The sequence below is a fragment of the Gorilla gorilla genome, chromosome 20 (genome assembly GCF_029281585.2).
Source record: "Gorilla gorilla gorilla isolate KB3781 chromosome 20, NHGRI_mGorGor1-v2.1_pri, whole genome shotgun sequence".
Taxonomy (NCBI): domain Eukaryota; kingdom Metazoa; phylum Chordata; class Mammalia; order Primates; family Hominidae; genus Gorilla; species Gorilla gorilla.
Genome location: NC_073244.2, coordinates 27,403,265 through 27,424,009, shown reverse-complemented (window position 1 = coordinate 27,424,009; position 20,745 = coordinate 27,403,265). Strand labels below are relative to the sequence as shown.

At 41.5% G+C, this 20,745-nt stretch overlaps 1 protein-coding gene and 1 long non-coding RNA gene across 2 annotated transcripts in view; one reads left to right on the top strand and one right to left on the bottom strand.

Annotated features, from left to right (window-relative positions):
- Positions 1-15,521, bottom strand: part of LOC101137843 (zinc finger protein 85) — a 29,756-nt gene extending 14,235 nt beyond the window's left edge. Inside the window, 3 exon segments of the mRNA XM_055372298.2 lie at positions 3,802-3,900; positions 4,690-4,816; positions 15,397-15,521. Of these exon segments, the coding sequence (XP_055228273.2) occupies positions 3,802-3,900; positions 4,690-4,816; positions 15,397-15,399 (229 nt within the window). The 5' untranslated portion in view covers positions 15,400-15,521.
- LOC129528947 (uncharacterized) overlaps positions 1-19,336 on the top strand; it is a 46,371-nt gene extending 27,035 nt beyond the window's left edge. Inside the window, exons 3-4 of the long non-coding RNA XR_008674281.1 lie at positions 16,147-16,274; positions 19,270-19,336. This is a non-coding gene — a long non-coding RNA (uncharacterized lncRNA). The remainder of the gene's footprint in view (positions 1-16,146; positions 16,275-19,269) is intronic.
- The last annotated feature ends 1,409 nt before the right edge of the window (positions 19,337-20,745 follow it).

Genomic DNA, 20,745 nt, shown 5'->3' with positions numbered 1-20,745 from the left:
TATGGTTAGAGCCTCTGATATATAAAACAAATATTTGGGAATAAATTATGCTATTATTTAGATTTAGGCTGAAGAAAGTGGGTGAATATCCTATAATTCCGTTTTGCCTGCAGCAAACTTAAATTTATAAGTAACTATTTTAGTAAATATGGAGTGCCTACTAATTGTATAATTTACTTCAGGCATAACATGGAAATTCTAGCATATTGTTCTAAATGTCTGAATCTAAAATTACAGACAAGTTTGAAATGGAAAATAGAAAGAAAAATGTATATAGAGAGTAACATCAGCAAGATGGAAAAATAAAAGGTGCCCTACTTTCTTATGCCCCAACAGCAAGAAAATTTTTTCAGCCAATCCTGACAAAAATGCCCTTATGAGAGAGCCAGGCATCATGGCTCACCCCTATAATGACAGGTACATGGTACACTGAGGTTAGAGAATTGCTTCAGGCCAGGATTTCAAGAGCATCCTAGGACAAATGCGGTGACTCATGCCTGTAATTCCAGCACTTTGGAAGGTTGAGGTGGGAAGGTTAAGGTCAGAAGTTCAAGATCAGCTTATCCAACATGGTAAAACCATGTCTCTATTAAAAATACAAAAATTAGCCCTGTGTGGTGGTGTGTGCCTGTAATTTTAGCTACTTAGGAGGCTGAGGCACGATAATCACTTAAACCCAGGAGGAGATGGGAGTGAGCCAAGATCATGCCACTGCACTAAAGCCTGTGTGACAGAGTGAGACTCTGTCTCAAAAACAAAAAAACAAGACTAGCCTGGGTTCTGAAGCAAGACCCCATCTCCAAAATAAGTGCCTCTAAGAGCTTTGAGATCCAGGGAGGAACTTGTGAAACTGCTAAAGCCCAAGATTGAGGAGTATCCGTTTCGGAAGGCAGGCCCTCATTCAGGTGGCAATCTACAGAAACTCTGTTCTTGACTATAGACCAAAGAAATGGCCCACCCAGCTTGGTCATCCCAAACTCCTCCCAGCCACAGTATGAAAGACGCCCTGCCCTTCCAGAGTCCTGGAGGAAGACATCAATTTATAGACATGCAGACAGGCCTGCAGACCTTGGCCTTTACTGTGGTCCCCAAAGCAGTTTAATGACTCAGTTCCAGCTCCCTAAGCCACAGTTTATGGCCAGTTCTGCCTACATAGAAACCCACACAGTGCCCTGGAGAAATGCTCTCTGGTATTCAGTGAAAGCCATACTCATCCACATCCTGATATAAGCCCTGCCATGAGCAGACTTGACTGCAGAAACCTGCCCTAGTGTCTGCCTTATATATAGAAGTCCTGAAGGATATTCAGTTTGTCCAAAAATAAAATGGGAGTTACAGCTACCCAAGCTTCTTATAACAAACCAACTAAAGGCAGACCCTAGTGCAGACCCAGCAGCCTTCTGATCAAGCTACAATTCCTCTGCACTATAAACGCAGAGGGCATCCCGTCACCCTGGGGGCCCAACAGAAGATCTTTACCTTCTGAAACTGGTTTATAAAAACTTGAAGAGGGCTGGGCGCTGAGGCTCATGCCTATAATCCAAGCACTTTGGGAGGCAGAGGTGGGTGGATCACGAGGTCAGGAGTTTGAGACCCGCCTGGCCAATATGGTGAAACTTCGTCTCTACTAAAATACAAAAAATTGGCCAGACGTTGTGGTGCACGACTTTAGTCACAGCTACTTGGGAGGCTGAGGCAGGGGAATACTTGAACGCAGGAGGCAGAGGTTGCAGTGAGCCGAGATCGTGCCACTGCACTCCAGCCTGATGACAGAGTGAGACTCCATCTCAAAAACAAAAAACAAAAAACAAAAACCCAAAAAACAAAACAAACAAAAAACCCCCAAAAACTTGAAGAGCTGTTTGCTCATTCAAATTCATATACACCAATGCAAAACTATATTGTGCTCATTGTAAAATGTGAAGTAGAGGTTCATTTTCAAAGGGACTTTCCTCCTCGTGTAATTAGGAATAAATAGTAACTTCTCTTAGAAGCAAAATGTATTCAAAGACCTGTGCTGACATTCTTAGACATCTGCTGGCCGTGATAAAGAAATCAATGTACTTTGTGTTCTTAGCTCCCACATTTTAGCCTAAATATTTGCCCTGGCATGCTTATACTGGTCCAAGCAAGCATTAGGTCATAGCCTGTTCCTATTCCTTATCTGGAGGTGTTTTTACCTTTCTCAGCATCCACAAGTTGCTCCTTCCTTCCTTTGTTCTCCTCTGCCTTTGCCTCTTTTAGAAAGTTCTAAGTTGCTAGCCAACTGGGACAAATACAGAATATGAAGTCCTGTTGTAGCCAGTGGAAACCGGACACAGCAGTAGGGTGGACCCATCAGGTTATAAATGACTCTGCCTCCTTTGTTTAGTGTATTCTCTTGGCAAAACTGCTGGCGAGTGTACTCTTTCTGCAGAAAGTAAACTAGCCTTGCTGAGAGATCCTTTGTCTCTCAAAGGATTTTTGTGACACCAAGCACCCATTCCCAATACCATTGTCAATGTTTCTATTTTAATATAGCACTGGAAGTATGTGGCAGAAGAATTAGTAAAAAAATTGTTTTTAAAGCCATTGAAATTGAAGACAAATAAGTAAAAGTTGCTGGTTGTAGATCATATAATCTTATATATGGAAAACCATGAATAGTACATTAAAACCTGTCTAAACTAATAAATACACTCAGTAAATTAGCAAAATATCAAATTAACATACAAGTATAAATTAGGGTTCCATATACATAAAACAAACTATCTGATAAAGAAAACAATCTTATTTATAATAGCATCAAAATAATAAATTTCTGAGAACAAATTTAACCAAAGAGGTAAAACATTTTTACACTGGAAGATATAAGATATCATAGAAAGAAACTAGAGAAGACACAAATAAATTTTAAAATATTTTATGTCTATGCATTGAAAGGATAAATATTGTTAAAGTGTCATATTATACAAAGTAACCTATAGATTCAACAAACTCCCTATCAAAATGCTAGTGGTGGCCAGGCATGGTGGCTCACGCCTGTAATCCTAGCACTTCGGGAGGCCAAGGCACGTGGATCACCTGAGGTTGGGAGTTTGAGACCAGCCTGACCAACATGGAGAAACCCTGAGGCAGAGGTTGCGGTGAGCCGAGATCACACCATTGCACTCCAGCCTGGGTAACAAGAGCGAAATTAAAAAAAAAAAAATTCTAGTGGCATCTTTTACAGTAATGAAAAATACAATTCTAAAACATACATGAAACTATAATAAACTTTGAATAGCCAAAGCAATCTTGAGGTAAAAGAACAAAGCATAGGGGCATCATACTTTATAATTTCAAACTATATTTCAAGTATGTAGTAATACAAACAGGATGGAATGTGCAGAAAAATGAACAAAAAAACCCCCAATGGAACAGAAACCTCTACTCACATATTTCAAACATGATGCAAAAATACAATTAAAAATATTGCTTAACACAGACTTTTTCAAAATTATGCAGGTATTTGTGTGTCCCCCAAAACAATGAAAAAGCAGCCACACTGCCCAGTCTCTTATATGCCACGAAGAGGACTTTGGCTCTAACTGCAAACTTGAAGATCACCAAAGGAAAAGTAGAATCCTTAGAAAATTTAAAAGCATAAGACAGAAGATGCCCCCATGTGAGAGCAAAAAAGAAAGAAAGAAACCTCAGGCTTCTGAGAAACTATTTTCTTTGGAACACAGCTTCCTAAACCACATTTTAAGGACTGGCTTTCTCTTTGGCCTTTGGACCTCTCATGTGTCATCTGTTGTATTCATTTTCACTTTCACCTACCTGTGGGTTTGGCCACCATGATCTCATGTCTCTTCATACTCCAGGCCTCTTTCCCTTGCTCCAGACAAGTGATCAGGTCTGGCTTAGAAACAGCAATACCTGTTTTATTAAAAATAAATAATATAAATTTTGCTCACATTCTCTAATGACCAATCTAGTAATGTGCTTAGCTAGTAAATTAATCCCAAAATACTAATTTATAACAGACATTTTCAAATATTTAAAAAAATATTTTTGATTTGTAGGTTCTTTTTTTTTTTTTTTTTTTTGAGATGGAGTCTCACTCTCATTCTGTCACCCAGGCTGGAGTGCACTCAGCTCATCACTGCAAGCTCTGCCTCCTGAGTTCATGCCATTCTCCTACCTCAGCCTCCTGAGTAGCTGGGACTACAGGTGCCCGCCACCACACCCAGCTAATTTTTTGTATTTTTAGTAGAGACGGGGTTACACCGTGTTAGCCAGGATGGTCTCAATCTCCTGACCTCGTGATCCGTCCGCCTCAGCCTCCCAAAGTGCTGGGATTACAGGCATGAGCCACCAAGCCTGGCCCAGTTTCTTAATTTTACTATCCAGTACTATTGAATCAAAAATTGGTGTTGGCAATTACATTTTAAGGTGTGGGCAAAAATATTTTATGCCATTAAATTTGTGGAATTTAGAAATCTACAGTGAAGGATACAGATCAGCTCAGGAATTTGGAAAGTTAAGGTCAAAATGAAACATCTTGCAGAAATTCTTTTCTACATGTATTAATCCCCAAGATTTTCTTGAAAACAGGGATCTGAAACTAATTTATGCAAAGCACACTTTACCAGAAAAACATTCCACAAATAAAAGAAATAAAACCTTTAGGGCATATTAGAAATTGTGTATTGAAGTTATCCTCACCCAGGAAGACCAGGTTTCTGTAGTTCTCTAACATCACATTTCTATATAAATTCCGCTGTGCAGTGTCCAGGCATTGCCACTCCTTCAGAGAGAATTCTATGGCCACATCCCTAAATGTCAATGGTCCCTGAAAGATACACACACATACACACACACACACACACACACACACACACACACATAATTACCAACTGGTTATGAAAAGCATTTTTAATTTTACTCAAGGTGAAATGAGAGAGTACAGGTAACTGTTTCTGACTTATAGGAGTGACTAAAATTATAATTTTTTTAACACAGAAATATTCTCTAACATATTTTTTAACTCTAAGAAAAGCGAGTGGCATAAGATCCACAATACCAGTGTATACATGATACTTTTCTGGATGATACAGTATAAAATTAAGGGCATAAAAATGTGTATTTTTGGATGCCATATACACATTCTACAGAATGAGTTGTGTATATTTTTCAGATGGAAAAGACAGGTTGAGTTAGAAGGTACTTTTTAAATTTTAATGTGTACAATAAACTGGAGAACTTGTTAATGCAGATTATTTTTTCAGATGATCTGGAATAAAGTCTGATTGTCTGAATTTCTAACAAGCTCACCAGTAAGGTTACTGTTTTTGGCCAAGAAGAATATTTTGTCAAACATCCAGTAAGGGGAAGAGCCTGTGTTTTTCCTAATTTTTCTGGCCTGTAAACAAACATAAGAGCTTTGACTTTCCAAAGACAGATGTATGCAAAAAAAAAACCTAAGAAAAAAGGGCAGCTGCTGGATTAACTGTGATGGTTTATGCACATTAGCTGCATTAAGATAATGATGAAGAAAAAATAATTAACTCTATAGTGACAAAATCTGTCAGAGAGCTCTTTAACCAAGTGAATCATTGACATGAACTGCACTAGGACAAATTTTTTTTTGAGACGGAGTCTCGCTCTGCTGCCCAGGCTGGAGTGCAGTGGTGCAATCTTAGCTCACTGCAAACTCCGCCTCCTGGGTTCATGGCATTCTCCCGCCTCAGCCTCCCAAGTAGCTGGGGCCACAGGTGCCCACCACCATGCCCGGCTAATTTTCTTTTTTTTGTATTTTTAGTAGAGACGGGGTTTCACCATTCCCAGGATGGTCTTGATCTCCTGACCTTGTGATCTGCCTGCCTTAGCCTCCCAAAGTGCTGGGATTACAGGCTGAGCCACTGCGCCCATCCTAGGACATATTTTTATGATGTGTTGATGCACACGAAATGACACAGCATCACGGCTGTGATACTGCTCCTCCAAAACTATAGTCTGAATTTTAACATTAAAAAATCAGTTTTATGCAAAGTTCAGGATACAGATATCTTCCCTGTTCTATAATTTGTAATAGTAATTTTAAGTCATCTTTCTTTAGCACCCTAGAGAGCAGGTATCTCCTGATAATTTTTTTTTTTAGAACTTTCTGGGTAATAAATGTCATCTTGTTTAACTAAGCATTTCCTCGATCCTGTTTTGCACAGAGGTAATGGAGAATACAGATGGAACCTCAACATTACATGTTTTCCATCTTTACAAATGACTCCAGCTTTCCCACAATAGAAATCTTGAGTATCCACACCTTTTCATGTTCAAGAGCCACAAAGGGAATATTTTTAATAGTGCAGATTATAAATTTGTGGTAGGAATTCTGCATGGCATATAAGAAGCCACAATGTAAAGAATGTAGAAAGGGCTCTGGTATATAGAAAAAAAATACTTTTCAGACACCCTTGACTATCATTAAGAATTTTTAAAAGTAGTTAAACTCTTTAGGGAGGAGTAATACAATAGAGAAGTAATGATTTGCATGGCATTCTAGGAGGCAAAGTGGACACAGCTCTTGATCTGAGACATGTTTTGCTTTAAAAAAAGAAGCCATTTTTTTTCCTCTTTCTCCTCCTTTTCTGGGAATCCTTTCCAGATGAGATTCTTTGAACAAATTACAGCTGCATGTTGAGAATATGTCTTTAAAGATGTTAACATCACCTGCTTATCTGCTACCACCAGACCCACAGGCAGAAGGATCAAGACCTGCAGAAAAAGCTCACTCATTTCTGTCCTTTATAATGGAAGAGATTCAGGAACAATGAGCTGCTCCATGGATATCAAAATACGTTTCACTTTTCTTGTTCTCAGGTGCCCTCCCCTGTCACAGACACCAGCAATTTCTGCTACAATAATGAAAATATGGGCCATGGCCGGGCTTGGTGGCTCATGCCTATAATCCCAGTACTTTGGGAGGCCGAGGCAGGCAGATCATGAGGTCAGAAGATTGAGACCATCCTGGCTAACACGATGAAACAGCATCTCTACTAAAAAAAGAAAAAATTAGCCAGGCGTGGTGGCATGTGCCTGTAGTCCCAACCACTCGGGAGGCTGAAGCAAGAGAATCGCTTGAACCCAGCAGGCAGAGGTTGCAGTGAGCCGAGATTGCACCACTGCACTCCAGTGAAATTGCACCTCAAAAAAAAAAAAAAAAAAGAAAGAAAAAGAAAATATGGCCACATTGCTCTGTCCCTACCAAACCCAAACAGAAACAGTCCTGTGGCCACCCTTTAGTGCAAAGGTGGAACTTAACTCATGAATGTATCTGGAACACCTCATACTTGATTCTGGCCTCAACTTAAGAGTCACATGAGGCACTTAATTACTACAACATGACTGCTTCCCCCTAGAACAATAAACAGGATCTGTGGAAAGGGCACAAGTAAAGAGATTTCTGCAAATTGGCCATGGAATCCTAATGAGAAGCCTGGGCTGATAACCACTTAGCTAAGCATTGCCTCTCAAGCTTTAATGAGCTTATAAATCACTTGGTAATTTTGGCTCCATTCTATGTAATATGATTCTGCAGGTTTGAAAAGAGTCCATGAATAGGTAACAACCCTGTCAGTGCTGATGTTGCTTCCCTTGGGCTCATTATTGGCATTAGAGAAAGCAGGCACAGCACAGGTTCCCTTACACTCAGCACTCTTGTCACAACCAAATACTTCTGGTACAAATAAAGACAACCCATCTCTGCCAGGCGCAGTGGTTCATGCATGTAATCTCAGCACTTTGGGAGGCCGAGGTGGGTGGATCACCAGAGGTCGGGAGTTTGAGACCAGCCTGACCAACATGGAAAAACCCAGTCTCTACTAAAAATACAAAAAAATTAGCTGGGTGTGGTGGTGCATGTCTGTAATCCCAGCTACTAGGGAGGCTGAGGCAGGAGAATCATTTGAACCTGGGAGGCAGAGGTTGTGGTGGGCCAAGATCGTGCCATTGCACTCCAGTCTGGGCAGCAAGAGCGAAACTCTGTCTCTAAATAAATAAATAAAATCCATCTCCATCCTAAAGTATCATATTCTTTGCTGGCTCATTAAAGTTTACAGAGGAAACAGAAGGCAGCAATGTTTGAATAAGCCTGCATTTGGCAACAACATGTACACCTGTACTAATGCAAGATATATTAAGCAGGAACTATGTACTCAAAAGGATGTTAAAAAGCACTGTGTTGGCCATAACACATTACGTGATTTCATCATCATAACACCCTGAAAGATGTTATTAAGTGTTTAATAATTCTTAGGATTTAAATAAAGAGCCCAGCCTTTCCATTTCTTCTTGTTTCTCTGTCATTGATTTTTTTTCAATTGCATAGAAGAAAAGCTAAATATAGACAGATGAGAGGAATACAGAAAGGAAAGTTTAATGTATTTTAGAGAAGTTTTTACTGTGTTTGTATTTAATTTTATGTGACTTGCAGAGCAACTACTGGATTTGCAAAAATAGAAAACAAGTTGTTAAATAGAATGTTTCTGCAAGCACTCGCTTTAATACAAAATTTAAAAATTAAGACCCTAAAATACATACTTTATTTTTACCATTTATCTGTTTTGGGGTTTAAGGAAATTGTGAGCATGAACTCTAGAAAGGCAGAAGGATTCACCAGACAAAAACTCTGATCTCTTCTTCTTCTTCTTTTTTTTTTTTTTTGAGACGGAGTCTTGCTCTGTCACCCAGGCTGGAGTGCAATGGCATGATCTCAGCTCACTGTAACCTCCGCCTCCTGGGTTCAAGAGATTCTCCTGCCTCAGCCTCCCAAGTAACTGGGATTACGGGTGCATGCCAGCATACCAGGGTAATTTTTGTATTTTTTTAAGTAGGGATGGGGTTTCACCATGTTGGTCAGGCTGGTAACGAACTCCAGACCTTATGATCTGCCTGCTCTGGCCTCCCAAAGTGCTGGGATTATAGGCATAAGCTACCACGCCTGGCCCAAAACTCTGATTTCTTCTAACAAATTGTGTGAGGCAAGACTCCAGGGTGGGGCCAGACCTAAATAAGGCCTCCAAATAGGTTAAATCTAAACAGAACTGGGGCAGGGAGAGGACCCTATGTAGAACTCTGTTCTCTATGCCACTGGGGTATTTCCAGTTCTGTTTTTCCTAAGCTTACCTAAGAGAAACTTAAATCCCAGAGTTTGTGTAATCTTAATCTTTTTAAGCCAAGCCACTGCCCCCTCAATTTTATAACATATACTAAGAAATTTAGAGAAATATTTTAAGGTTTTCTAGGGTAATTTTATCATAAGATACATATGTATTCTTAGCAAGGTTAAAGAAATAGAAATAGGCTGGGTGCAGTGGCTCATGCCTGTAATCCCAGCACTTTTGGAGTCTGAGGTGGGATCACAAGGTCAGGAGTTTGAGACCAGCCTGGCCAAGATGGTGAAGCCCTGTCTCTACTAAAAATACAAAAATTAGCCAGATGTGGTGGTGTGCACCTGTACTCTCAGCTACTTGGGAGGCTGAGGCAGAAGAATTGCTTGAACCTGGGAGGCGGAGGTTGCAGTGAGCTGAGATCATGCCATTGCACTCCAGCCTGGGTGACAGAGCAAGACTGTGTCTCAAACAAAAAAAAAAAAAAGAAGAGATCAGTTTTTGTCTGGTGAATCCTGTCACTGTACTCCAGCCTGGGTGACAGAGCAAGACTCTATCTCAAAAAAAAAAAAAAAAAAAAGTAAGAGCTAAATAAGAACACGTACACAAAGAAAGAAACAACAGACACTGAGGCCTAGTAAGGGTGGAGGGTGAGATGACAAGGAGAATTTGAATAAATATTTGTTTGGTGCTATGCTTAGTACCTCTGTGACAAAATAATCTACACCAAACCCCCGTGACACAATTTTACCTATATAAGAAACCTGCACATGTACCCCTGAACCAAAATCAAAAGTTAAAAGAAAAAAACTTCATGGGTGGGGTAAAGTGCAATGTAGGTGGAAGGACTGTAGGTTTTTGCTACAGACAGCGGTCCCAGTGGGGCTGTACTCTGATTTATTTGTGCCTGTGCAGGCAGATGAGATTATGAACAGGTGTTCCAGAACCCTAGGTTGGTGGAGAAAACAGTTTGCTGCTGCAGATTCAGTGTCTGGGGATTGGGATATGCCAGGAGACTTGTAGACACTCTTGTGGGATTTTGGCAAGAAATACTAGGATCCACAATGCTGTGGTGAAATTCCTGAGGATGATGACTAGTCTTGAGAGGGATGTGGACACGTCCATGTCTAGTGTGTGTGAGTGGGTGGGACTCCTGTGGTGGCAGCTGCAAGAAAAGGGGGTTTGTCATCAGACGTCCTTTCCTCTAAGTTTTCAGTCCACAGTCACCCTGGCAGGAGACCTGGAATCACAAGACAATGGGCAGTGTGACAGCCTGTGTACAGGAGAGCAGAGCCTCCCCTTCCCAGACACCCAGAGTTCCATTTGAGGCCAGGCCTCTGTGATATCTTTTTTCTGGTATCAAATCTACAGAGTTTGCTGAACACTAAGCCATTCTCCAGCACTTACTCATTATCTGAAATTTGAATTCCGACACCACCCAGAGTCAGCACAGACCCTGATTCAGGGTTCAGTCCCACAACACTGCCCTCATTACAGATGTCAGTCACAAACCCCATAGGCCCATCTATGCTTCTGAGCTACTGTTTAAAATTTGGGGATTCTCATAACTTCCCTCTAGTTCAATAATTTGATAGAGCTACTCACAGAACCCAGCAAACTCTGAAGTTTATTATAAAAGATACAACCCAGAAAAAGTCAAATGAAAGAAATGTATAGGACAAAGAAAAGAGGTGGGGAAAAATGAAACACATACATAATCCTGGAAAATAGCTGTGATTAATAAAAGTCATCCTTTGTGTGCTCCAGCAACAGTTTATGAAAAGAAACACTTTTTTTTCCCTCAGATGGAGTCTTGCTCTCTCGCCAGGGTGGAGTGTAGTGGCATGATCTCGGCTCACTGCAACCTCCGCCTGCCGGTTCAAGCAATTCTTCTGCCTCAGCCTCCCAAGTAGCTGGGACTACAGGCACACACCACCACGCCCAGCTAATTTTTGTATTTTTAGTAGAGACAGGGTTTCACCATCTTGGCCAGGCTGGTCTTGAACTCCTGACCTCGTGATCCTCACGCCTCAGCCTCCCAGTGTTGGGATTACAGGTGTGAGCCACCATGCCCAGCCAAAAACACCCTTCTTATTATGACTTAGAAGACACTCCCTTTTCTTACCTATCACATAGCCAGATACATACTCTACACATTTTCTTCCTTTTCTCATTAAAAAATGAGCTGAATTTGTCTTCACTGATCTAAATAAAATACTTTTTTTTTTTTTGAGACAGTTTTGATCTGTTGCCCAGGCTGGAGTGCAATGGCGTGATAACAGCTCATCACAACCTCCGCCTCCTGGATTCAAGGGATTCTCCTGCCTCCGCCTCCTGAGTAGCTGGGATTACAGGCATGCACCACCACGCCCGGCTAATTTTGTATTTTTAGTAGAGATGGGGTTTCTCTGTGTTGGTCAGGCTGGTCTTGAACTCCTGACCTCAGGTGAAATGCCCACCTCAGCCTCCCAAAGTGCTGGGATTACAGGCATGAGCCACCATGCACAGAAGTAAAATACTTCTTAATCAAACTTAAGTTTATTTTTTTTCCCACAGGCTCCTGAACTTTGAGCTACCCTGAGTGTGAGACAACATACAACCCCATTTTATGTCCCTCCTATGAACATGCTGACTTCAGGGTAAAACATTATCTGATCTAAAATCTGATTTTTTCACACTCCATTTGCCACTCCCCTCCCACCTTTTTTCTAATCTTTTATGCTCCTCCCTAGGAAACAAAGCCTTTGTCTGCCTAAACTTTGCAAGCCATAAAGATGATATAGTTGGTACTTCCTCCTGTTGCAATATTCCTTTGGAATTCAATTTTCTTTTTACACAAATCTAACTTTGTTTTATTTTACAAAGTCTAGACAGTGCCTCAAAACAATAAAAAACTTTATCATCAGTGAGACCCTCCCAGTTTCCTTTCATCTTAACCTTAACTGCATCTGCCTGTGGGGCCCCAGCTTTCCAGGGCTTTGGAGCTTCTCTCAGGATGGAAAGACTTCTTCCATGGCTGGGGTGAGCAGGCTGGGACATCTGCAGGGGAGCCTCCCCAGAAAGAACTAACTGGGCCTTTAATAATCTTTTTTTTTCTAGGCTCAATATTAGCCTTAGGTTGGAGTCACTGGGTTCAAGCTTTAATTTCCATGTCAGATTTATTCCCTTGGTTTTTGAAACTGAAAACTCCAATGAAATCACTCAAACACAGTGTTCACATAAAAAAAATTTTTTTGGTGCTTACATTTTATACCTCAATTAGAAAAGCAAAAGAATTTATTCCTTTCAGACAATAAATGTATTATTTTATGATTTCTATAAAAAATCATGTAGTAAACAATTAGTCATGGGAATACTTCTAGGAGGTACCAAGTTTCATCTCATAAAATTTAGCATGAAACTTAAAAATCAAGATAACAGGATATGGGACAGAAATATTCACTGTCACAACTTCACCCTGCAAAAAGAGAAATTTGTGTTTTCATGAATATATGTAACTCACCAATTATATACCACATTTTCTTGTGGAAATCTATTTATTTTCTACAGCCAAAATGGAAGAGAGATTTTTCCTAATTTTTTCCTTGATAACATTCTAAAAGCTAAGCCTTGGAATTCTGTTTAAAATCACCCAGCCATAAGCACACCTGAGAAAATTTTTAAACTCACTCTGACAAAGGAAAAAGTAAATGAGAATTCTTAACAAATGGAATATATGATTAGATTTTAATTTTTTTCTAAAACCCACCTCTTTTACACCCTGTGCAAATATTTTTGTGCCTTTTAAACTTTACTAATCAAATGCAATTTACAATTAAAAGAAGCTGAAGTCAAAATAAGTGAACAAATCTTTTCAAGGTGACAAACCCACAGAGTGACAGTGCTGATTAGAAAAAAGATGTGTCTGACCTATGTGTCAAGTCAGGCCATTCAATCACTTGAAAGATTCTCCCACCCCCTCCTGCTCACTAAAGTTCTCAATGACCAACCTCTCAAGAGACACTACACTATGCCCCAGTGACTGCCCCAAGTGCATTTTACTTTGCAAGTTCTTGCACCATCTCACTGGGGTGACCTTTTTTTGTCTTTCGGGATACTATTTTTTCTTTCACAAATTATTTCTGGGTAAAAATTATTTCTGCATTTTTCTCTCAATGTGTCTCCAAGAAATAGAAGCTGGGTTGGGTGAAGTCAATCTTTTTTTTTTTTTTGGATACAGTCTCGCTCTTTCGCCCAGGCTAGAGTGCAGTGGCATGATCTCGGCTCACTGCAACCTCCGCCTCCCGGGTTCAAGCAATTCTTCTGCCTCAGCCTCCCTAGTAGCTGGGATTACAGGTGTGTGCCACCATGCCTGGCTAATTTTTGTATTTTTAGTAGAGATGGGGTTTCACCATATTGGCCATGCTGGTCTCAAACTCCTGACCTCGTGATCCGCCCGCCTCGGCCTCACAAAGTGCTGGGATTACAGGTGTGAGCCACCGCGCCCAGCTGGGTGAAGCCAATTTTAATGTCTCAAGGAGTTAGCTTTTCAAAGGAAGAGTACACCAGGAGACTGCACTCAGACCCAGGGTATCTACCTGCTCCCTTGATAGGATACACTTCATACCTCAGGTTGTCCTATGAGAGAAAATGACCCAGGAGCTGATATTCACTAGACACTCTAGCCAACATAGCCACAATGGTGGGCATCCTGGTTTATCCCCATACAGTACTGAAAACCCAGGATCAGGAAAAAACTGAAGAGTGGCTGATGACCCATCACCACATAAAGTCTCCAAACGGAAACCTTGACCCAACAATATTCTGATAGGAACTCTGTGCCTAGGGAAGATAAAAGGAAAAGAGACACAGAGATTTTTTTACAATATGGTGTCAGGGATTATTATTCACTTTCTTCTCATGGGAAATATTTACAAACAGAAGACAATTTTTTAAATAGTGCCATCCAATGTTTTGTCAAAGAATTATTAATTGAAACATAATAAAATGTACAATAAAGGACAAATAATTGATAATGTGTATCAGAGAGGGGAAGGTGGCATTTGGGAATGTCAATGACACTGGAAATTTAGTATTTTACTGTAAATCAGAGTTAATCTGGAAGAACAGGGAGTAAGAAGTAGACTTGAGACCCTGCTTGGGACATATGTGAAAAATGCAGGGGAAAAGAAGTCCCCTGTGGACTGTGAAAATAATTCAGTGGCAGGCAATTAGACTGAGGTGGCTCTAGTCCCTGGGGTCCTCCTTTTTAAAAAAATCTAACTAAAATTTCATTTTTTAGTAAATTACCACATCGGGGAAAACAAAATTCAGGCTTAACCAACTATAAACGGCCAATTAAATTCTGATCACATAACCAGAAAATTGCCAACACGATCGTACAAATTACGAGACTACATAACTGTACCTAACCAATTACTAATTTGATTTCTTTATCATGCACCTTATAAAAGTCTTTTATTCAAGCTCCTCCCATGGACCACAAACTACAAACCATAGCTGAGTGCTCTACAATACTTGAACCACTTTTTAAGTTCTTTAATATTTTTGCGGTGACTCCTATACATTTTTTTTTTTTGAGACGGAGTTTCACTCTTGTTGCCCAGGCTGGAGTGCAGTGGCGCGATCTAGGCTCACTGCAACCTCCGCCTCCCAGGTTCAAGCGATTCTCCTGCCTCAAACTCCTGAGTAGCTGGGATTGCAGGCGTGCGCCACGACGCCCGGCTAATTTTTGTATTTTTAAAAATTGAGACGAGGTTTCACCATGTTGGCCAGGATGGTCTTGAACTCCTGACCTCAGATGATCCGCCCGCCTCGGCTTCCCAAAGTGCTGAAATTACAGGCGTGAGCCACCACGCCCGTCCCCCTATACATTTTTAACAGAAAAAAAGAGTAACTGGGAACCCCACAGCCCAAAGCTCTTCCCTTTCATGAACCCGCACCCCGAGTCAGGATTCTCCCCTGACAACCCTCCAGTGGTCCCTGCTCAATCTGGGAGAGACGCGGTGCTGCGAATGCAGAGCTGCCCAGAGAGGGCTCCAGTCCAGGGCACAGTCACTGCGCAGGGAAGAGACAGGACGCCCGGGCCGGCTGTCAGCGCAGCCGCCATCTTACGGCTGGAGGAACTGGGGCCGAGCTGGGCAAAAAGAACTGGAGCGCAGATTGTGGAGCTGACTACACGGAGGCCTGAGTCCCGCCACAGTCGCTTCCCACCGGTTTCAACCAACCCCTTTCCCCCTCGGGATGGCGGACCCGGCACTCTCACCATTTCTAGGCTTCCAGGGGGTCCCGGCGTCTTAGCTGTGGGTCTCCCAATACCTGCAGGCCACAGGGCACAGAGGCTGGGCGTCCACGAGCAGAAAACACAGAGCAGGGAAAACAAGACGTAGAGCTCAGGCTGCAGCGAGAGACAAAGGCCCCGCCACATCCCGGAAGCCGCCCTATCCGCTCCAGCTGCGTTCCTGATTGGACGATTCCCAGCCCAGCGTCTCTGATTGGATGATATTTAAGGCACCTTGTTTTCAGGCCCTGAGTGACAGAAGATGTGATCAGATGCTGAGCTGAAAGAAGAGCGAGTGACAGCCTAGGCTGCAGCCTTTTCAGACAGGGCTTCCTTCCTGAGCTGAGCCAGGCCCACACCAGAGAGTATTTGCCCTTACCTTGTGTATCAATTTATATGCATTCAAAAATAATATATTATATGGCTATTCACAAATGAACAAAGTATAACAACAATTGTTCTAAAATTTTAGATTTTATGACCTTCCTGTATTCTGGTCCTTTGAACAGGCAATCCTCTGAAATAAAATGTGAGTCACATGTGAATTTTAAATTTTCTAGTAGCCAAACTTTAAAAAGAAAGAAGAAACAAGTGGAATTGATTGTAGCAATTTATTTAACCCAATATATTCAAAATATTTTCATTTTAATATGTGAGCAATATGTAATTATTAATGAAATATAAATACATTTGAAACAAAATCTTTGAAACTAATTCTGTATTTTACCTTTCTAGCACATCGCAGTTCAGACCAGCCACATTCCAGACACCCAGGAGCCACACATGGCCAATAGCTGCCACATTGAAGTACAGCTGTGATGTCAGTGGGGGTGGAGGGCCTGAACACCCCTTTTCTGCCACAGGTGAGGGGACAGCCTCTATTTATCAACGTCTCTTTTCAGTTCCGAGGGTGAAACAAATAGTGGCTATAGAAAAAGCTGATGGCAGCAGGAATAAATCACAGGTAAACCACTGCTTACCACCTGTTGCCCATCTTTCTTTCAGAGATCAGACAGTGAACAAAGGATGATGGGCCACAGGAGAAAAAAAACTATGTCTTCAGATCTGTTCACAGTCTTGACCTTTAATGTTTACATAGGAAGAAAATAGATTAAAGGCAAACTTATTTTGCTATTTGACCTCGACTCTAATGGTCAGGCTGTAGTTATCTGTTTTCTTCTGTGGTGTGGGAAACTGAGTGAATATAAGCACAATCACATGCATACATGTCCACATGTATTTCGGCATTTCTTTTTTTTGAGATGGAGTTTCACTCTCGTTGCCCAGGCTAAAGCGCAATGGTGTGGTCTTGGCTCACTGCAACCTCTGCCTCCTGGGTTCAAGCAATTCTCCTACCTCAGCCTCCCGAGTAGCGGGGATTACAGGCATGCACTACCACGCCCGGCTAATTTTTTGTACTTTTAGTAGAGATGGGATTTCTCCATGTTGGTCAGGCTGGTCTTGAACTCCTGACCTCAGGTGATCCAACCGCCTTGGCCTCCTGAAGTGCTGGGATTATAGGCATAAGCCACCACGCCTGGCCATATTTCTGCATTTCTCAACATTATCTTACAAGACATCTAACTTTAAATCGGGAAAAATATGAGTACTTTTATCGTGCCCAATGTTAGAAGGTAACTAGTAATCAACCTGTTATTAAATCTTGGCATTCTGTCTGCATTGGGTGCACATATTAGTTAGCTATGGCAGCATAACAAACCATCCAAAACTGATTTGCTCATAATTGAAATGCTCAGCCATTTAGGCTGGGCTCAGTGGGGCCATTCTTCTGTTCTCAGCTGAGCTCCTTTAGACATGTATCATGAGCTGCTCATTGACTAGGAAAGCAGCAGCTGTGCTTGTAGAGGTGAGCTTCTGCTTCTAGGACTGTCAACAGGGGTACCTTACTTCTCCTGTTCATAGTATCTTATACTCCAGTTGGCTAATATGGGCTTTTTTCTTTTCTTTTTTTGAGACGGAGTCTCGTTCTGTCGCCCAGGCTGGAGTGCAGTGATGTGATCTCTGCTCACTGCAAGCTCCACCTCCTGGGTTCAAGTGATTCTCATGCCTCAGCCCCCTGAGTAGCTGGGACTATAGGTGCCCACCACCACACCCGGTTAATTTTTTTGTATTTTGAGTAGAGACGGGGTTTCACCGTGTTAGCCAGGATGTTCTCGATCTCCTGACCTCTTGATCTGTCCATCTTGGCCTCCTAAAGTGCTGGGATTACAGGCGCCAGCCACCGTGCCTGGCCTAATATGGGCTTTTTTTCATGAATATGGCAGCATTCTGAAAGAAAAACAGAAGCAGGCCGGGCATGCTGGCTCATGGCTGTAATTCCAGAACTTTAGTAGGCCAAGGCAGGTGGATCACGTTAGGTCAGAAGTTTGAAACGAGTCTGGCCAACATGGCGAAACCTCGCCTCTACTAAAAATACAAAAATTAGCTAGGTGTGGTAGCACATACCTGTAGTCCTAGCTACTCAGAAGGCTGAGTCAGGAGAATTGCCTGAATCTGGGAGGTGGAGGTTGCAGTGAGCCAAGATCATGCCACTGCACTCCAGCCTGGATGACAGAGAAAGACTGCTTCTCAAAAAAAGAAAAAAACAGAGAAAAGAAAAGAAAAGCAGAAGCAGTCAAAACTGTTGGAGCCTAGGCTCCAAACCAACACATTGTCATGTTCTCAGGTTTCTACTGCCATGAGCAAATAAGGCCAGCCAGATCAAGTGTTTGGAAAATAGATTCTGAATCTTCATGGGAATGGCTGTAAAAGCACCTGTCAATGTACATGGATACAGGAGGGATGAAAAATTGCTACCATATTTGCAATCAGTATCCTTCTGCTTTTTTTTTTTTTTTTTTTTTTTGAGATGGAGTCTCATTCTGTCACCAGGCTGGAGTGCAGTGGTGTGATCTTGGCTCACTGCAACCTCTGCCTCCTGCGTTCAAGTGATTCTTGTGCCTCAGCCTCCCAAGTAGCTGGTATTACAGGCCCACACCAACACACCCAGCTAATTTTTGTATTTTTAGTGGAGATGGGGTTTCTCCATGTTGGCCGGGATGATCTTGATCTCCTGACGTTGTGATTCACCCAATTCAGCTTCCCAAAGTGCTGGGGTTACAGGCGTGAGCCACCATGCCCAGTCCATTCTGCTTTTTCTGCATATGTAGTCTATAGAACTCTTCCACATCAAGAAATTGTCCAAACACTCACAGCTTCTAAGTGGCTGGGCCGGGACTCAGGATCAACTCTGTCTGACTTCAAAGCCTATGTACCTCCATGGATCACACTACTCAAGTAGCTGCCCTAGACTCTTAAAACCCTGGAGAGTGACACTTCTAAAATAAAAACCAGATTGCTTGTAGATTTGTGCCCATAAAGTACTGTTTATTATTGGGAATAATCTCAAGAAATTACTGAAGCACATGGTGGCCTTAAATCCATAATTCCAATACTTTGGGAGGCTTGGGAGGCTGAGATGGGAGAATCATTTAAGCTCAGGAGTTCAAGTGCAGCCTAGGCGACATAATAAGATCCTGGCTCAATAAAAGAAATTTAAAAAATTAACCAGGCATGATGATACTCAGGTGTCTAGGGCAGGAGGATTGTTTAAGACCGGAAGGTGGAAGCTGTATTAAGCCATGATTGATTACACGACTGCACTCCAGCCTGGTTGATAGAGTGAGACTCTATCTCAAACAAAATGAAAAAACAAAAAAGAAATTGCAAAAGCATTTTGAAAGAACATAGAATAATTTGGAAAAAATAGCTGACATAGCTGATATAGAGTAATTTGGAAAACATAACTTATTTTAGATAATCAAAGCCCTACAACACATCACTTATTTTTTATCATAGAACAAATTTGAGGCCGGGCGTGGTGGCTCACACCTGTAATTCCAGCACTTTGGGAGGCTGAGGCGGGCAGATGTGATGTTGGGAGTTCGAGACCAGCCTGACCAACATGGTAAAACCCCATCTCTACTCAAAATACAAAATTAGCCAAGCGTGGTGGCTTGCTCCTGTAATCCCAGCTACTCAGGAGGCTGAGGCATGAGAATCACTTGAACCCAGGAGGCAGACGTTGCAGTGAGCTGAGATCACGCCACTGCACTCCAGCCTGGGCAACAGAGTGAGACACTGTCACAAAATATATATATATATATATATATATATATATATATATATATATATATATATATATATATATATGAAAGAAAACATTTGAAAACTTTTAAAAGAAAAATAACTTCAGAGAAATGAAATTTAACATAGTTTAATTGAGCAAATAATAATTTGCAAATTAAGTAGTCTGTGGGTCCTGAGTAGCCTCAGAGAGAATCCAGCACAGCCACATGGTAAAAAAGATTTATGCACAGGAAAAGGAAAGTGACGTACAGAAAATAGAAGTGGTACAGAAACAGCCAGATTAATTACAGTTTGGGATTTGCCTTATTTGAATATGGTTTGAACAGTTGATGTTCTTTTATTGGCACAAACATAGTGGTTGGTACATGAATAGGTAACAATCTATTCAGACATCCAGTTAGGTTTTAGTTAACTATGTACAGAAAAACCTATTGACCAAAATTAAACATAAAAGGGGTTAGCTTTAGGCTATAATTAATTTAACAATATTTCTCATTTGGTTAGCTTCTCAATTTTGAGAAATAACCCCAAACTTTAGACATTGATATTACTTTGTCACCATCAAACATTTACTTATGGACGGGCATGGTGGCTCACGCCTGTAATCCCAACACTTTGGGAGTCCAAGGCAGGCGGATCACAATGTCAGGAGTTCAAGACCAGCCTGCCAATATGGGGAAACCCCATCTCTACTAAAAATATGAAAATTAGCCCATCGTGGTGGCGGGCACCCATAGTCCCAGCTACTCGGGAGGCTGAGGCAGGAGAATTGCTTGAACCTGAGAGGCAGAGGTTGCAGTGAGCCGAGATCATGCCACTGCACTCCAGCCTGGGTGACAGAGTGAGACTCCGTCTCAAAAAAAGAAAAGAAAAGGAAAGAAAAGAAAAGAAAAGAAAAGAAAAAAGACGTATTTAGTCTCAATTTCCACTGTAAAATCGTAGAACTGTGGGTTTTGTAAAGTGAAAAAAGGGACTTCAGGTTATTATTGTTTAAAAGGATTACAGTGGATGGGACCTCCTTGTATTGAAATTTGCTGTTTGCAAAAGAAAAGCAAGACCTGGTCAGTTTTAGAATCTACCTATTTCTTTAAATTTTCAGTTTGACTATGTCACATTTAGCATGAATGACTCCGTTTTGGTTCAATTTGGTCTGTTTGGGCCCAGTGAACAAGGTCAGTCCAGGAT